Source organism: Chiloscyllium punctatum, chromosome 1 (assembly GCF_047496795.1).
Source record: "Chiloscyllium punctatum isolate Juve2018m chromosome 1, sChiPun1.3, whole genome shotgun sequence".
Lineage (NCBI taxonomy): Eukaryota > Metazoa > Chordata > Chondrichthyes > Orectolobiformes > Hemiscylliidae > Chiloscyllium > Chiloscyllium punctatum.
Window position 1 is genome coordinate 64156857 of NC_092739.1, and position 16322 is coordinate 64173178.

Sequence of the window (16322 nt, forward strand, 5' to 3'; positions counted from 1 at the left end):
TGGTGCTGGGCCCTCTCCTTTTTGTCATTTACATAAATAATTTGGATGCGAGCATAAGAGGTACAGTTAGTAAGTTTGCAGATGACACCAAAATTGGAGGTGTAGCGGACAGCAAAGAGGGTTACCTCAGATTACAACAGGATCTGGACCAGATGGGCCAATGAGCTGAGAAGTGGCAGATGGAGTTATAATCAGATAAATGCGAGGTGCTGCGTTTGGGAAAGCAAATCTTAGCAGGACTTATACATTTAATGATAAGATCCTAGGGAGTGTTGCTGAACAAAGAGATCTTGGAGTGCAGGTAGATAGGATAGTGAAGAAGGCGTTTGGTATGCTTTCCTTTATTGGTCAGAGTATTGAGTACAGGAGTTGGGAGGTTATATCGCGGCTGTACAGGACATTGGTTAGGCCACTGTTGGAATATCGCGTGCAATCCTGGTCTCCTTCCTATCGGAAAGATGTTGTGAAACTTGAAAGGGTTCAGAAAAGATTTACAAGGATGTTGCCAGGGTTGGAGGATTGGAGCTACAGGGAGAGGCTAAACAGGCTGGGGCTGTTTTCCTTGAAGCATCGGAGGCTGAGGGGTGACTTTATAGAGGTTTACAAAATTATAAGGGGTATGGATAGGATAAATAGACAAAGTCTTTTCCCTGGGGTCGGGGAGTCCAGATCTAGAGGGCATAGGTTTAGGGTGAGAGGGGAAATATATAAAAGAGACCTAAGGGGCAGCTTTTGCACGCAGAGGGTGGTACGTGTATGGGATGAGCTGCCAGAGGAAGTGGTGGAGGCTGGTACAATTGCAACATGTAAGAGGCATTTGGATGGGTATATGAATAGGAAGGGTTTGGAGGGATATGGGCCGGGTGCTGGCAGGTGGGACTAGATTGGGTCGGGATATCTGGTCGGCATGGACTGGTTGGATCGAAGGGTCTGTTTCCATGCTGTACATCTCTATGACTCTAATTGAGGTATAATTGGGTGAGACCTGGATGGCAACAAGTGCTTCACAGTTTGTTATTTATGAGTTGAAAGTAAATTCTGACTAGGAACAAATATATCTGGACTCCATGTAACCAACCAATAACCTCTAGCGTCTATCTGCGGATGCAGGGGACGATGAGCTGTTTGTAATTTAGAGATTGAAAACCAAGCTTTTCAAAAAAAAAATTCAGGTGGGGTCTCTGTCTGAGCCAGCATTTATTGTCCTTCCCTAATTGCTCTTGAGAAGGCGGTGATGAGCTATCTTCTTGAATCACTGTTGTCCTTGGGAGGTAAAGACATCACAATGCTGTTGGGAAGGGAAGTCCAGGATCTTGACCCAGTAACTGTCAGGGACGAGTAACATTGTTCCAAGTCAGGAGGATGGCAGAATTTACAGATTTCTCATGTGTCTGTCCTTCGAGTAATTTAAAGAAAACTTCTGCGAGATGACTGAATGTATTGGGGTACGGTTACCTTTTCTGAATGCGAATCTTGTGGCCTATGGAAGAATGAAGCAGTTATGTGTATCAGTGTTACTCCTCTGACTCTTTTGCTACCACACAAATCAGAATAAGAAGCAACATTATACTCGGAATTGGAGAGTGATAGTTTGTACCTCGATGAAGGGTTGGACAAATTAATAACTTTCATCTGCCTTTGCTCCAATCCCAACAACATTAACCACCTCAAACTGTCTACCCCTCCTCACCCACTCCAACCTCCAACCCTCACACCGCACCTCTCCACTCCCTCTGCTCCAATCCCAACAAATTCCACATTCATCAAAGTTTCACCTGCACATCCACCAATGTCATTTATTGCTGCTCCCGATGCGGTCTCCTCTACACTGGGGAGACTGGACGCCTCCTAGCACAGCCCTTTAGGGAACATCTCCGGGACACCAGCACCAATCAACCAAACCGCCCCGTGTCCCAACATTTCAACTCTCCCTCCCACTCTGTCGAGGACATGGTGGTCCTGGGCCTCCTCAACTGCCGCTCCCTCACCACCCGATGCCTGGAGGAAGAACGCCTCATCTTCTGCCTCAGAACACTTCAACCCTAGGGCATCAATGTGGACTTCACCAGTTTCCTCATTTTCCCTCCCCCCACCTTACCCCAGTTCCAACCTGCCAGCTCAGCACTGTCCTCATGACCTGTCCTACCTGCCAATCTCCCTTCCCATCTATCCGCTCCACCCTCCCCTCTGACCTATCACCTCCATCCCCACCTCCACTCACCTATTGTATTCCTTTCTACCTTCTTCCCGGCCCCACCTCTCCCTCCCCCTCCTTCCCTCCTTATCTCTCCACCCTGGAGGCTCCCTGCCTCCATTCCTGATGTAGGGTTTTGCCCAAAATGTCAACTTTCCTGCTTCATGGATGCTGCCTGACCTGCTGTGCTTTTCCAGCACCACTCTAATCGAGACTCTGGTTTCCAGCATCTGCAGTATTCACTTTTGCCTATATTCACTTTATGCAGAACTATTAATAAGAGTTAGATTTACAGATAAGTATGCCTTGCTAGAATAAACCTCAGTAGCACTGAAAAAAAACATTCACGCAAAGCATTCCTTTCCAGCAGCATTTGTGCTGCAAATGGGGCAATCTTGATAGAATAAAAACTGAAGGACACTAGGTTCACAGACTGGCAAGACCGTTTCAAAATCAAGTTACAGGCAACAACATGATAAGGAATTAACCAAGAGAAATGAATTCCAGAAAGGCTTGGAAAAGATTGAGAAACAAAGGGAATTTGGAACTTACAGTAAATAATGAATTCCATAATGTCCACGGTGTAATCAATACAAGTTTTAGGTATGATTCAAAGTACAAGGATACTATTTCTGACTCAAAGGCATTAAGAGTATTTGAAACTAAAATGAAATGGAAGGTCATCGAGCTACGGATCAAAAAGAGAGCATTGTATAAGTTACAAGAAATTTCAGACAGGTGATTGATGTGTTGGCGATAGGATCAGAATGTGCAGTATTAGACTATGGAAGCATATTTATTGTACGTGGGCCGGACTCATTGAAGTGCTACCATTCTGAGCAATAAGGATCGGAATAAGGTTGAGGAATTTAAGAATTTATCAGTTTCAGAGTCAGGGATGATAACAAATGGTTATGTGTTCACCACTATCCCAAATCTACCTAACTGCCATAGTACACAGTGAGTATTAATTTACAACTGGAGAAGCTTGGTACAAATATTTTGCATTCTGGCAACATAAGAGTTAAAGTGATGTCCTTGAAAGCAAGTGCACGTTTTTTACTCTCATCAACCTAAATGGCAAAAGTGATAAATAGGTTGTTAAAGGAGGATGTGAGGAAGACAAATGTCTAGCTCTATCTGGCTCAAAGCTTAATTGGTAATTGCAGCAAATGTTCAAATATTACAAACAGGATATTGACTAAGTAAAAGGTAGCACCAAGACATGCAGAGCAAAGGCTAGGAACTCATTACTTTAAGAAGAGTTAATCTAATACCAGATAAAAGAAGTAAAGTTCTTTTTAATAAGGGAAAACTAATTGGGCTTCGAATATGAGAAGATAAGAAAAATATTGGATCATAGAGAATAAATAGAAATATTCCAACATTATTAGTAAAGAATAGTACCTTAGTATTTTTGGATAAAACATCTGAACTTATGCAACCAGCAACACAATCGATTGATCTTCACAATTGGATGGGACAGGCTAAACCGAATGAACTTGTATATTGATTGTTATTACTTTAATGAGAAATTACATTTCCCAGTTTTGCATTGGTATGATTTTGAGTGTCAAGTTCTGCTGTCCTCAGCAATCAATCACCAAACAGAGATTAGATACAAGTTCTACTCATGATGAGTCAATGAATTACTGAAATGATTATAAACTTTTAGGTTTAAAAGGTTGACTTTGTACTAGTTGCAATTATCCTTCAGCAAGTGTGGAATCTCTTTGATGCAGAGCCTCTGATTGAGTCTGGCTTCAACTGTATTGTTTGTTTTGTATTGGTAACATAATTTCTTAATGCTGCAAGATGTGGAATATGATTGCACTTTAAAACAGCTGAATTTTTGTTGGAGCTGTTTAACTTGTAAAGTTAATGACAGTTAAATGCTCTCTTAGAGTTCTCTTTATGCCTCAAACATTGCAGAGTTTTATTACATGGCCAACTGTTTCCCAGCTCATTAACATTAGGAGAACACAAGTGACAATTTTATTTTCAGCACAATGATTTGGAAGTGAGTTTGTAAAATTCTCAGGAGAAGTCAAGATTTAACTATCACTTTGTATCCAGCTGGAGTTATCTTACCATAGTATTGCAAAGTTCCAGAAGGCAGTGGAGGCCAAGTTTCTGGACACTTTCAAGAAAGAGATGGATAGAGCTCTTAAAGATAGTGGAATCAAGGGTTATCGGGATAAGGCAGGAACAGGATACTGATTGTGGATGATCAGCCATGACCATAATGAATGGTGATGCTGGCTTGAAGGGCCGAATGGCCTACTCCTGCACCTATTGTCAAAGTTGAAGTTAAATGCCCAACAGGAATGGTCTTAAGCCTCTTGGCTTAAATGTTTTCAGATTGTGCAGTAATCAGCAGTCAATGTTCAGCATTGTGTATTTGTGATTGTCAGATACTGAATCAGTCCATGTTCAAATGCAACAAGACCTGGACAATATCCAGGCTTGGGTTGGCAAATAGTAAGTAACATTTATACCACAAAAATACCAGGCAATGACCATTTCCAATAAGAGACGATGCCACCCCTTGACATTCAATGGTCTTACCATCACATAATCTCCCACTATCAACATCCTTGGAGTTACCACTGACCAGAAATTCAACTGAATTTTCCATATAAATACAGTAGCTACAAGAGCAGGTTAGATGCTAGGAATACTCCTCGCACCCCAAAGCCTGACCACCATCCACAAGGCATAAGTCATGGGTATGGTGGAATACTCCCCACTTGCCTGGATGAATGTAGCCCCATCAACACTCAAAAAGCTCGACGCCATCTAGGACAAAGCAGCCTGCTTGATTGGCACCATATCTGCAAGCATCCACTCCCTCCACTGCTGGCACTCCGTAACAATAGTGTGTATTATCTCCAAGATGCAGTGCAGAAATTCATCAAAGATCATGAATTGGCACCTTCCAAACCTGAGGCCAGCTCTATATAGAAGTATAAGGGCAGCAGGCAAAAGCTATATGGGAACACCACCACCTCCATGTTCCCCTCTATGACACTCACCATCTGACTTGGAAGTATATCACTGTTCCTTCACTGTCATTGGGTCCAAATCCTGCGATTTCCTCTCTAAGGCCTCCCTATGGTCAACTGCAGCACATGGACTGCAGGAGCTCAAGAAGGCAGCTCACCACCAGCATCTCAAGGGCAACTTGGGACAGGCAAGAAGTGCTGGTCAGCCAGCAATGCTGACATAATGAATAAAATTCTAAAATGTCAATCTGACTCCAATATTGCTGCTTTTGTATCAATGTACTGTCAAAACCAATCCATATCAAAATGAAAAATATGATTCCAACAAATTTTCATACTTATTTCACAACACTTTTTGGATTTCATGCTTCAAGAATATGGACCATTGCTAGAGATGTAGGAGAAAGTGAGGACTACAGATGCTGGAGATCAGAGTCAATAGTGTGGTGCTGGAAAAGCACAGCCGGTCAGGCAGCATCCAAGGAGCAGGAAAATTGATGTTTCAGGCATAAGCCCTTCATCAGGAATCCCGATGAAGGGCTTATGCCTGAACATGTCGATTCTCCTGCTTCTCGGATGCTACCTGACCTGCTGTGCTTTTCCAGCACCACACTCTCGACATTGCTAGAGATGTACCCCTTAATTCTATGGCTTTGGCTATTATGCTATTCTCCCCAATTTTCTAGTCAGTGTTGACTTTATATGCCATTGTGATAAGTTCAGTTTCTGATAGATTAGCTTATTAATGCATATCCTACTTGGGGTATTGTTGGAAAGAAGACACACATCTGAAATGTCTCAGGACATTTGACAAGAATACCAAGCTAAGAGGAAAACCATCTTTTATACTGAATGAGACGAAAATGTAATCTGGTTGGCAAGTAGAATCTGATTGGTAGAGGCAATGCCATGGAGATACACTGGTTAATGTTGATTGACAGTTAACTGCCAGGCTTTGCTTACATTTTAAAGCAGGCAGGTTGGCTCTAAATAGTCAAGGCATTGCCCTGAGAAATGAACCTGCAAATAGTTGTCACTTATTAGGCTCAATGCATGTTACATATTCTTTCTGTCTGCAAAGAACAGGATCTGTGTATTAATGTGCTGCTTCCAGTATACTGGGTGACTGACTGACAATTTTGATTTGGTTATCAGTATATTTCTTTGCACAGTCAGGATTATCAAGCAAAATGCTGCCCAATTGCAAAAACACATCTAATGTTGGTTGCTACTGCAAATTCTGCATGTACAAGTGGATTGGATAAAATCAGTCCCTTCCTAACGGCAAATAGCTGAAGGGATAAACTGGGCTTTGGTAGGTCAGTTGAGCTTATTTTCTCTTGGATAGCATATATTGTGAGGTGATTTCATACACTATTAAACTTAATGAAAGGACTAATGTCCTTTGGATTACCAAAGCCTGTCTGGTCTCATAGATTTTAGAAATCCCATGGTAATAGTTAAAAGAACAGAAGTGGTCTTCCCAATGTCCTGGTCATATTTCATTGCTAAAGTAAATTATCCAGTCATTAGATTGTAGTTTGTGGGCTTTGCAGTAGGTAAATCAACTATTGTTTCCTTCAAAAATGCAATACATAAATATTCTTTATTGGTTGTAATACACTTAGGAAGATCCTGAATATTTCCAAGAACAGCCTTTTAACTACATAGGATAGGAAAAAATCAGTTCATTCATGGCCAACATAAACATTGAATTAACTTTTATATCATGAGACTTTGCTTTTCGCAGCAAGTTATCAATATTTAGAATACATTGTTGGCTTGACAGGCAAGTGCAGATTTGTTGCCGATGATTAAAACAAAGGCTGGGCAGGCTGCATTCAACATAAAGCATAAACTTGAGGAAAATAGATAAAGTTCCTGAGTAAATACCTCATGGACTTGGTAATTTCCCAAACTCATTTTGATCATCTAAAGAGGGCAGAGAAGGATTTCTAAGAGTTTGGACATTGAATTGGTCTCTGAGTTTGTAATTTATTTTGCTTCCTCCAAGAGATTGCACAATGAACAGGAATTATGATGTTTAATCACAATGCCTTGTGTTTTTGTACATTTCATATTGCAAATGCAAATAGGATAATTTGCATTTTGTGTAAATGTGTCTGCTAAATTAGTTTACATAAATAAAACATTGCTTCATGTCTGAACTTGTCTTCTGTCCTCAATTAGAAAGTATCATTACCTAGTCGGAGGCTTCAGTTTCTTTTTCAGTCCAAGGTACAGTTTTAAGGACTTGACGACTACTTCCCTTTCAGTTTTATTGCTCTGAAAAAGTTACACATTATAATTAGTAAGAAAATTGAAAAGACTTTTGTCAATACACGTTTATTAGATCATTAAGGCTTGCATTCCCAAAAGAATAACACTACTCTCATTCTTCACTCCAACTTCAATTGTCAATGATTTAAAACTGAGTCAGGAATTTGCAAAACAGCTAACATGCTGCTCACTCAGACTGATTACCAGAAAAGCCTGCACCTTTATTTGCAATAATAATAGTTCTGTATAATCGGAAGTTACTGAACCATAGTTTACAGCTTAACTGGTCAGATTGCACTCGCTTTATTTTGAACACATACAAACTAGAAACATAGTTTACACCATGATAGGAGGACGTTTAATTCATTTGTGGCACATTGTTCAAATGCAAAGCAATGATGGCTTCATGAACAATGCCAGAGGAGCTGATATCTCTTTTCGTGACATACAATTTGGAACATTTAAAAGTTACTTCCACATTATGTCACTTTTTTTTCTGTCAGTGAGAAATAATATGTGGAGCACCCAAACATACCAATTAGAAAGAGCAGGCCATTTGACCCTTTGGGCTTTTTGTTAAGATCCTAAGTCATAGAGTCATAGAGTTTACAGCATGGAAACCGACTCTTCAGTCCAACTCGTTCATGCTGACCAAATATCCCAACCCAAAATAGTCTCACCTGTCAGCACTCGACACATATCCCTCCAAACCCTTCCTATTCATATACCTATCCAGATACCTTTTAAATGTTGCAATTGTACCAGCCTCCACCACTTCCTCTGGCAGCCCATTCCACACAAGCACCAACCTCTGCATGAAAAGGTTGCCCCTTAGGTCTCTTTTATATCTTTCCGCTCTCACCCTAAACCTATGCCCTCAAGTTCTGGATTCCCCGACGCCAGGGAAAAGACTTTGTCTATTTATCCTATCCATGCCCCTCATGATTTTATAAACCTTTATAAGGTCACCCCTCAGCCTCCAACACTCCAGAGAAAACAGCCCCAGCCTATTCAACCTCTTCCTGTAGCTCAAATCCTCCAACCCTGGCAATATCCTTGTAAATCTTTTCTAAACCCTTTCACATTTCACAACATCCTTCTGAAAAGAAAGAGACCAAAATTGCACGTGATATTTCAAAGGTGGCTGAACCAATGTCCTGTACAGCCGCAACATGACCTCCCAACTCTGTACTCAATACTCTGACCAATCAAGTAAGTGATCGGATTGTGGTCTTTACCTACTTGTCTACCTACTATACCCTTTAACTTCTCAGAGATAAAAGAATCTATCCCATTGAGTGTGAAAAACATTCAACTATCCTGCCTCCTGGCAAAGAGAATTCCACAGATTAACAATCCTCACAAGAAAAAGTATCTTCTCATCTCAGTTTTAAATGGGAGATTCTCTACTTTCCAAGTTTATCTGCAGCTTCAGTCTCTCCCATAAAGTAAAACATTCTTTTAAAATCCATTCTGCCAAATCGTCTCAGGATCTTTTGACTCTATATGATCACCTCTCATTCTTCTAAACTCCATGGGTTTGGACCCAACTTGTCCAACCAAAATAACTGGATAGAGACCAGTATCTCATCTGAAAATGTGTTGCTGGAAAAGCGCAGCAGGTCAGGCAGCATCCAAGGAGCAGGAGAATCGATGTTTCGGGCATGAGCCCTTCGTTATTCCTGAAGAAGGGCTGATGCCCGAAACGTCGATTCTCCTGCTCCTTGGATGCTGCCTGACCTGCTGCGCTTTTCCAGCAACACATTTTCTGCTCTGATCTCCAGCATCTGCAGTCCTCACTTTCTCCACCAGTATCTCACCATCAAGTCACCTTTTATTTACATGTGTACAGCGTATGGGCCCTGACCAGCCAGCTTAGAGCCAGTGCCGAGACTGAAGAGACCTTCTGAATCTCCTATTTATAACTGTGAGCCAGGGCTCCCTGATTAGCCCTGGTTAACCAGCTGCAATCAAGGATGCCCACCAATGAGATCCACGTGGTCCTGGTTCTACTCACTATACTAACTTTTCGCAAGTAGATAAATTCCACCGATACCCCAGGCATCTGTTGAATGAACTTTTTCTGGACTACGTCTAACATATTTTATCCTTTCTTAAATAAGGAGACCAAAACTCTACACAGTGCTTCAAATATTAACTGACCAACACTCTTTACGACAGCAGCTAGACTTCCTTCTTCAGAAGAAGGATCACTGGACCTGAAATGTTAATTCTGATTTCTCTCCACAGATACTGCCAGACCTGCTGAGATTTTCCAGCAATTTCTAATTTTCCTTCTGATTTGCAGCATCTGCAGTTCTTTTGGTTTTTTTTGTTAAAGAAAAAGTAAGTATTGTCAATCATCAATCTTTTAGTTTATCTATCATCTTCCTTACCTACATGGGCAGATGATGAACTAGTGGTCACAAAAGACATCTCCTGCTACCTTCCACACATATGTTTCTAAATGACGATGGTTACAATTGCCCCTGTTTGATATTTTTTAACCTTCTCGACACTAGTATCTTTCAACAAATTCTCTTCTGTCTAATCACTTCTTATACACAATTCCCACTTCACAGTCGAGTGGCATGGTGGCTCAGTGGTTAGGACTGCTGCCTCACACACCAAGGACCTGGGTTCGATTCTACCTTAGGCACGTGAAGTTTGCACATTCTGCTCCAGTTTCCTCCCACAGTCCAAGGATGTGCAGGTTAGGTGGACTGGCCATGTTAAATTGCCCATAGTTTGCAGGGTAAGTAGAAATGCATGGTTAGAGGGCTGGGATGTGGGATGCGTCTGGGTAGAATGCTCTTCTGAGGATTGGTATGGATTCGAAGGGCCTGCTTCCACACTGTAGGGATTATATGACTGTATGTATGTACTGACCCATTTAATATGGTGTAACCTAAGCATACCATGCCAACATCTCCCTTACTCTGTAGTGTTTTCAAAAGAACAGTCTGGATTAGGTGACTTTAACTCCCCACCTTTCTGTTGTGTATGTGTTAATGTTCCACAGAAAGCTCTTTCAATTTCAAGCAGTTAAGAAAAACGTATAAACTTTTAAGTTTAGTTAGAGATTAGAGATGGGAGGACAATTATGTGGAACAAAGAACCATTGGATTCAATGGTCCATTTCTGTTCAAAACTGAATTGCAAAACCAGAAGAACTGCATTCAAATTTAGAAACAAATAAAATCACTGGATAAGATTCTGGCTAGGCCAGAATTTATTATCCATCCCTAATTTCATTTGAAGTGCACTATCTTGAATTGTTGTTGGTCATACTATATAGGGAGACTCACAGTGCCATTAAGGAGGGCATTCCAGGATATTGACCCAATGACATTAAAGGAATGGTGATACCGATTCAACTCAGGGTGGTGTGTAGTTTAGATGGGAACTTGCAAGTAGTAGTGTACCGATTTATCTTCTGCAATTGATCTTCTAGTTTAGAAGGTGCTGTTAAGAATCCTTGGTGGGTTACTACAGTGCAATCTTGTAGATGGTACCCACTGCTGACAATGCATTGTTGGTAGAGATTGTGAATGTTATAAGTAGTGGATACAGAGCCAATAAAGTGGGCTGCTTTGCCCTGGATAGTGTTGAGCTGCTTTATTGCTGTTGGCAATTGAGGGTATTCCATCATGCTTCAGAATTGTGCCTTGCAGATAGTTGGTTTTGGGGAGTGAGGAGTTGAATTTCTGCACACCGCTTCTGCTCCTTGCCACGTGAGTAGACCTGTTGCTTATTTTCACTAGATTGACATCTCATTTTTCATATGTCTGGTGCTGTTTTTGTCATGATGTCCTGCACCCTTTATTGAAATGGGGTAGTTTGCAGTAGTGTGAAGGATATGTCAGGCCATGAAGTGACAGATTTTAGTTAATTATAATTTTTCTAAGACTGATATAAAGATATAAACAAAATATGACTTCATGTTTCCAATTGATAATTCTTTACTTTGACAAGTAATAGATGTGGCGATTTTGGAGTCTTATTTTCTTTGCGTCTGCTTGTCCTAGCAATGTAATGACATCTAAATACTCAGTCAATTTATCAATATTATACAGTCATTTTTTCTATAATGCAATAGCTGCATTCTTGTTGTGAAACCCCGTTACAGAGTTATTGCACTTTAGAAACAACACAAAGTGTTGGCACTGTAACTGAATTACAGCCAAAACATGTTTTAAAAGTTCCCGCTGTAGAAACACCGTTCCTAGTTCGTCAATCACATTACACAATGACCTGTAATTATATTTGCAACAGCATGCTGAAATTTAAGGGAATACAATCCTTTAAGAAGTATTTTTAAATGGGACACTTGTGTCGTTCTCAAGACACTCCACAGATACTTCCCCCATTGCCTACCAGGTCAGTCCAAGGAGTGTGAGCCTGAACCTTTGCAGGAGACCGTGTCCTCTAAGTACCAGGACCCTAGGGGACGCCTGCCAATGGGGATTACAACTAGCAGGTTCCCTCCATCCTAGCTGCAGGCACACACCAAGGCATAGAGGGAGGGACAGGGCACACAGATGCTCAACTGTTGAACACAATACAGGCTTCTATCTCTTCCCTCACACTGTTCTAACACCTGTCAAAGTCTTATTTCCCAATAGGCCTGGGTAAAGTTAGTGAAGGTGACAGAGGTGCAGCTTCTTTGACCAGTGAAAGGATTTGCTGCATTTCAATTGCCACAACTTAATTCCTCTCTCAATCAATACAATTAGAATAGTTAGAATCCCGACAGTGTGGAAACAAGCCCTTCGGCCCAACATCTCCACACCAACCCTCCGAAGAGTATCCCACCTAGAACCATTCCCCTACCCTATTACTCTACATTTACCCCTGACTAATGCACCCAACCTATACATCCCTGTACACCATGGGCAATTTAGCATAGTCAATTCACCTGACCTGCTCATCTTTGGACTGTGGGAGGAAACCCATGCAAACACGGAGAGAATGTGCAAACCCCACACAGAAGTCACCTGAGGTGGGAATCGGACCCGGCTGGAATTGAAACTGGTTGGCTGGAGGTCATCTATCAGGGAAGCACATACCTAGAAGCTGGGGATTGTGACCAATGTGCTACAGATGAATCCCACAGATTGGGATCAAGGGCGGGAGCATGGGCCTGCGATATTATACTCTGCACATGAACCTTATGGAATTGATGGTGGAATCGATCATGTGTCTACAGGCTCCAGGAAGCAAAGGTTCTGTCCCAACCAAGGGTACTCAAAACCATGCTCCGATATTTAAGGCTGTGAGATGGACAATGGACAATCAAGGTGTCAAACTACAACACTGTGAAGTGCAATGGAGAGAACATACATACTTCACAGCCCATTGTAATGAAAGCATTATTAGAGAGGAAGTCAGGTATTGTTGCACAGTTAGAATGAAGGCTCACTGCAAACTGAAGCACTTCATGCACGGTGAGGGTCTCATTTCCACCAGGGACTGCACTCCCTGATGGGACACGTATCTTTGGCACAAGGGCTATTCTTGCACAAAAATCTAGGACCGTGAGGTTATTGCTGTTTGCATCTCTGTTGTTTTGGCATGAAAGGTGCTCCAGCACAGGTTTTCCACATGTAATGAAAAATTTCAAGGTGCAAAGATATCAGAGCCACAGTTGAAATTAAAAGTCAATATTTTATTGCACGGATCAATTAAGTAGAAAACTACTCAATCCTTGAGGAATCTGGATCACATCAAGCAGACAGTCAAAGTACAAACAAAATAACAGCAGGCTGGGAGAAGATCTCAATCCAGTTCGGTCGTAATGGAAGTAGGTGGTTATCAGGATCTCTCTGGCGTGGCAAACTAATGCCCTGTCTTCCTTTCTTCGATTGTTAACTTGCCCACCTGAAGATCATCACCTTTATCTTTCTCCTGAGGACTGTTCTCATTCATATTTGACATTTTTCCTTTATGACTGATGTTGTGGAGGGCACAGCATACTACTGGGATGTGGGACACCTTGTCTAGGGTATACTGCATGGCACTGCCTTACCAATTCTGGTGGCAGCACCTTATCTTCAGAGGGCCAATGGTCTAATTTACAATAGGCCTGGTTGAAGAGGGGTCAGGATTCAATTGCTTCTCAATGGCAACCTGAAGATTTCTTGGAGTGGTCATCAACCAGGCAGGGGAATGAATACACTTTATTGCCCAGCAAACAGCCTTGTATGGGCTGAGGACCTTTGAAAGCCGTTGGTACCTGTGAGCTGTCCAAGGACTTAAAGTTGTGGCAGCTCCCTGATATCTGGTGAAGGCCTACTTTATTGAGCTATTGTGATTTAAATGGTTGGAACATTAATGGAGTGGAATCCTTTCCTGTGCACAAATATGCTGGCTGATGATAGGGTGCTCTCGTTGCTATGTGGCTACAATCAGTTGCACCCTGAACCTGTGGGAAACAAAGGATGGTTGAGAATCCTCATGTCCTTGCTGTCTGCTCCGAAAGGTTATACCCGAAACGTTGACTTCTCCACCTCCAAGCCACCTGGCTTGTTGTGCTCTTCCAGCCTCCTGCCTATCTAACCTGCTCCTTCTGATCAAAGGGGTACAAGTTGAATTGGTGGCTCTCATGGAGACAACAGCACTGATATCACAGATGCACCCATGAAGTGTAGTGTGTGGAATGTCACTGGGGTCTCCAGATTAAATGAAATTAATCTTTTCAGACATACCAATGGGACAAGTGACATCTGAACCCAGATCCTCTAGCCCAGAGGTAAGGGTCACTACCACTGCATCATTAAATCCTTTTGGATGCTATGAGAAATGAGTTCAAGTTAAAGTTTTGTGGTCTTTGGAACTCCAAACTTTAATTCTCCAGCACCCACAGCACTTTGCTTTTTTTTGTGCAAAATTAGCAAGATATAAATAATGTATATTCTTACCATATGACAGTAAGAAAGAAAGTGACCTTAGCATCTAAGGAAAGTAGACTTAATTGCGACAATTTAACTCCATATCAAATTTTGGATTCACACTCGACTGAACTCAGCACTCTTGCCATTATCCTTTACACATCAGCAAGAGTAAAATTCTCCCTCAGGGATTACTAAACGTAGATGTTCTATCTGTCTCCAGTGCTGTGAAGGATGGGTCTGGCTATGTACCACAGAATGCTCCAGTCAATGAGACTGTGCTGCACTATTTGTTCTTCATGGAAAAGGTTTGTGCAGAAAAACACCTTTGACCACAAGTTCACCATGCAGTGGCCCACTAAAGTCCTCAAGGTTCTGTGCTAAAGGAGATAGTGGACCCTGTTGGATGGTTCCAATTTTTACAGGAATAGCATTCCTACACGTACCCTTCTCAGTCCTTAGTTTCTTGGTAATTCTTAGTTATATGATTAAATAGACAACAAGAAAAATGCTTTTCCTATGAATTGTTTTTGTTTCATCTAAACATAATTCATTCTTTCCCCGTTATGTGAATCAGAACTTCCTTCACATTTTAATTAGTTTGCAAATCTTATATTCTGTATCTAAAGAATTTTGAGACTTCCAAATTAATGTGTGACCATTTTGGTAACATTCAGGTATAGATACTATTTGCAGAAGCTTAGGTTATAATTTAAAAATACTGAAGAGAAAACACTTCTGTTTGCACGATGATGAAACTGCCTTGCCATTTACTGTCAATGAAAATGAGAGCCAAAGCTTACCAAACAGTTCATTTTAATCTACTTCCTAATGCAGTGATGACTTGTCCTTATTATATGCTGCACTGTACTATACTTTAATCTTTCACCCTGAATAATTAAAAGCAACTGAAAAAATATTATCGACAATGTTTCTCTAACACCTGCTTGAACAATATTCTACATGTTATGTTTGCTTAATGTCAACAGTTCTTTATAAAGCTATTTAAAATTAAAGATTAACAAAACACCATTACATCTGTGCCCTACAAGTCCCCTACAAAAATTGGTTTCAGTTTTATTCACCTTTGGAAATCCAAAAATGGTAGGACAATTTAAGGGGACTGTAGGAGTTTAAAATGAGAGAGTTGGGGCAGAGATGTCACCTGCCACTGGCGTTACTGTGGTTGAAGACAGTAGGCTTCCATTTGGACGTTTGCCCTCACTGGCTAACACCCACATTCAGTCATTCCAGTTAGTTCCAGACTTTTTAGCACATTGACCAGTCTTCACTTTTTGCCCCATTGGTTGGGGCTCAAAGCGCCGCTGGTAGTTAATGGATGTCTGGGGCACAAGACATTCCACATCCAACATTTTACTGAAATCTTGCAGTCTGGAAAATCAAATCACTGACGGATTGACTTATCATGCTATTGCTTACCATACCATATTAGATTTTCAGGTGGGATGCTGATTCTATCTTATCCTGCCTCAGCTGTGCAGTATTAGAAGTGGGTGGAGCAGAAGGTTAGGAACAGTATCAATCGTCTTACACCAATCCAGAAGATGAGCAAATCACTCGCTTGAACTACAGTCTGCCTGTATTTACCAATAACTCAGTACTTTTGGACAATTTTCAGCTGATTGATCATTTACCATTTCTCCAACACATGGTTAAAGGTGAGGAGGTTCATTGATAATTGCAGTTTACTGTCCCATTTGTAACTCCTCAGGTACTGAAGCAGTCTGTGCAGGAATGCAACAAGACCTAGGAAACATTCAGGTTTGGTAAATGAAGAGTAACACTAAAGTATTCAAATTGCCAACAAGAGTCCTGGGAACATATTGGCTGCCTGTCCTGCCCTCTTGCTCAGAGTTCAGAAATAGGTGGACGGGAATCTGTACTCTGAATTCACTTCCAGTTTTGCCTCCCACTTGTTCCAAACCTCTGTGT

General features: G+C 41.4%; 1 protein-coding gene across 7 annotated transcripts in view; it reads right to left on the reverse strand.

The window, feature by feature from the left end:
- arap2 (ArfGAP with RhoGAP domain, ankyrin repeat and PH domain 2) overlaps positions 1-16322 on the reverse strand; it is a 320143-nt gene that overhangs the window by 23395 nt on the left and 280426 nt on the right. For all 7 annotated transcript variants that reach the window (XM_072566652.1, XM_072566631.1, XM_072566592.1 and 4 more), the window contains one exon: positions 7403-7485. In XM_072566652.1, the coding sequence (XP_072422753.1) occupies positions 7403-7485 (83 nt within the window). The remainder of the gene's footprint in view (positions 1-7402; positions 7486-16322) is intronic.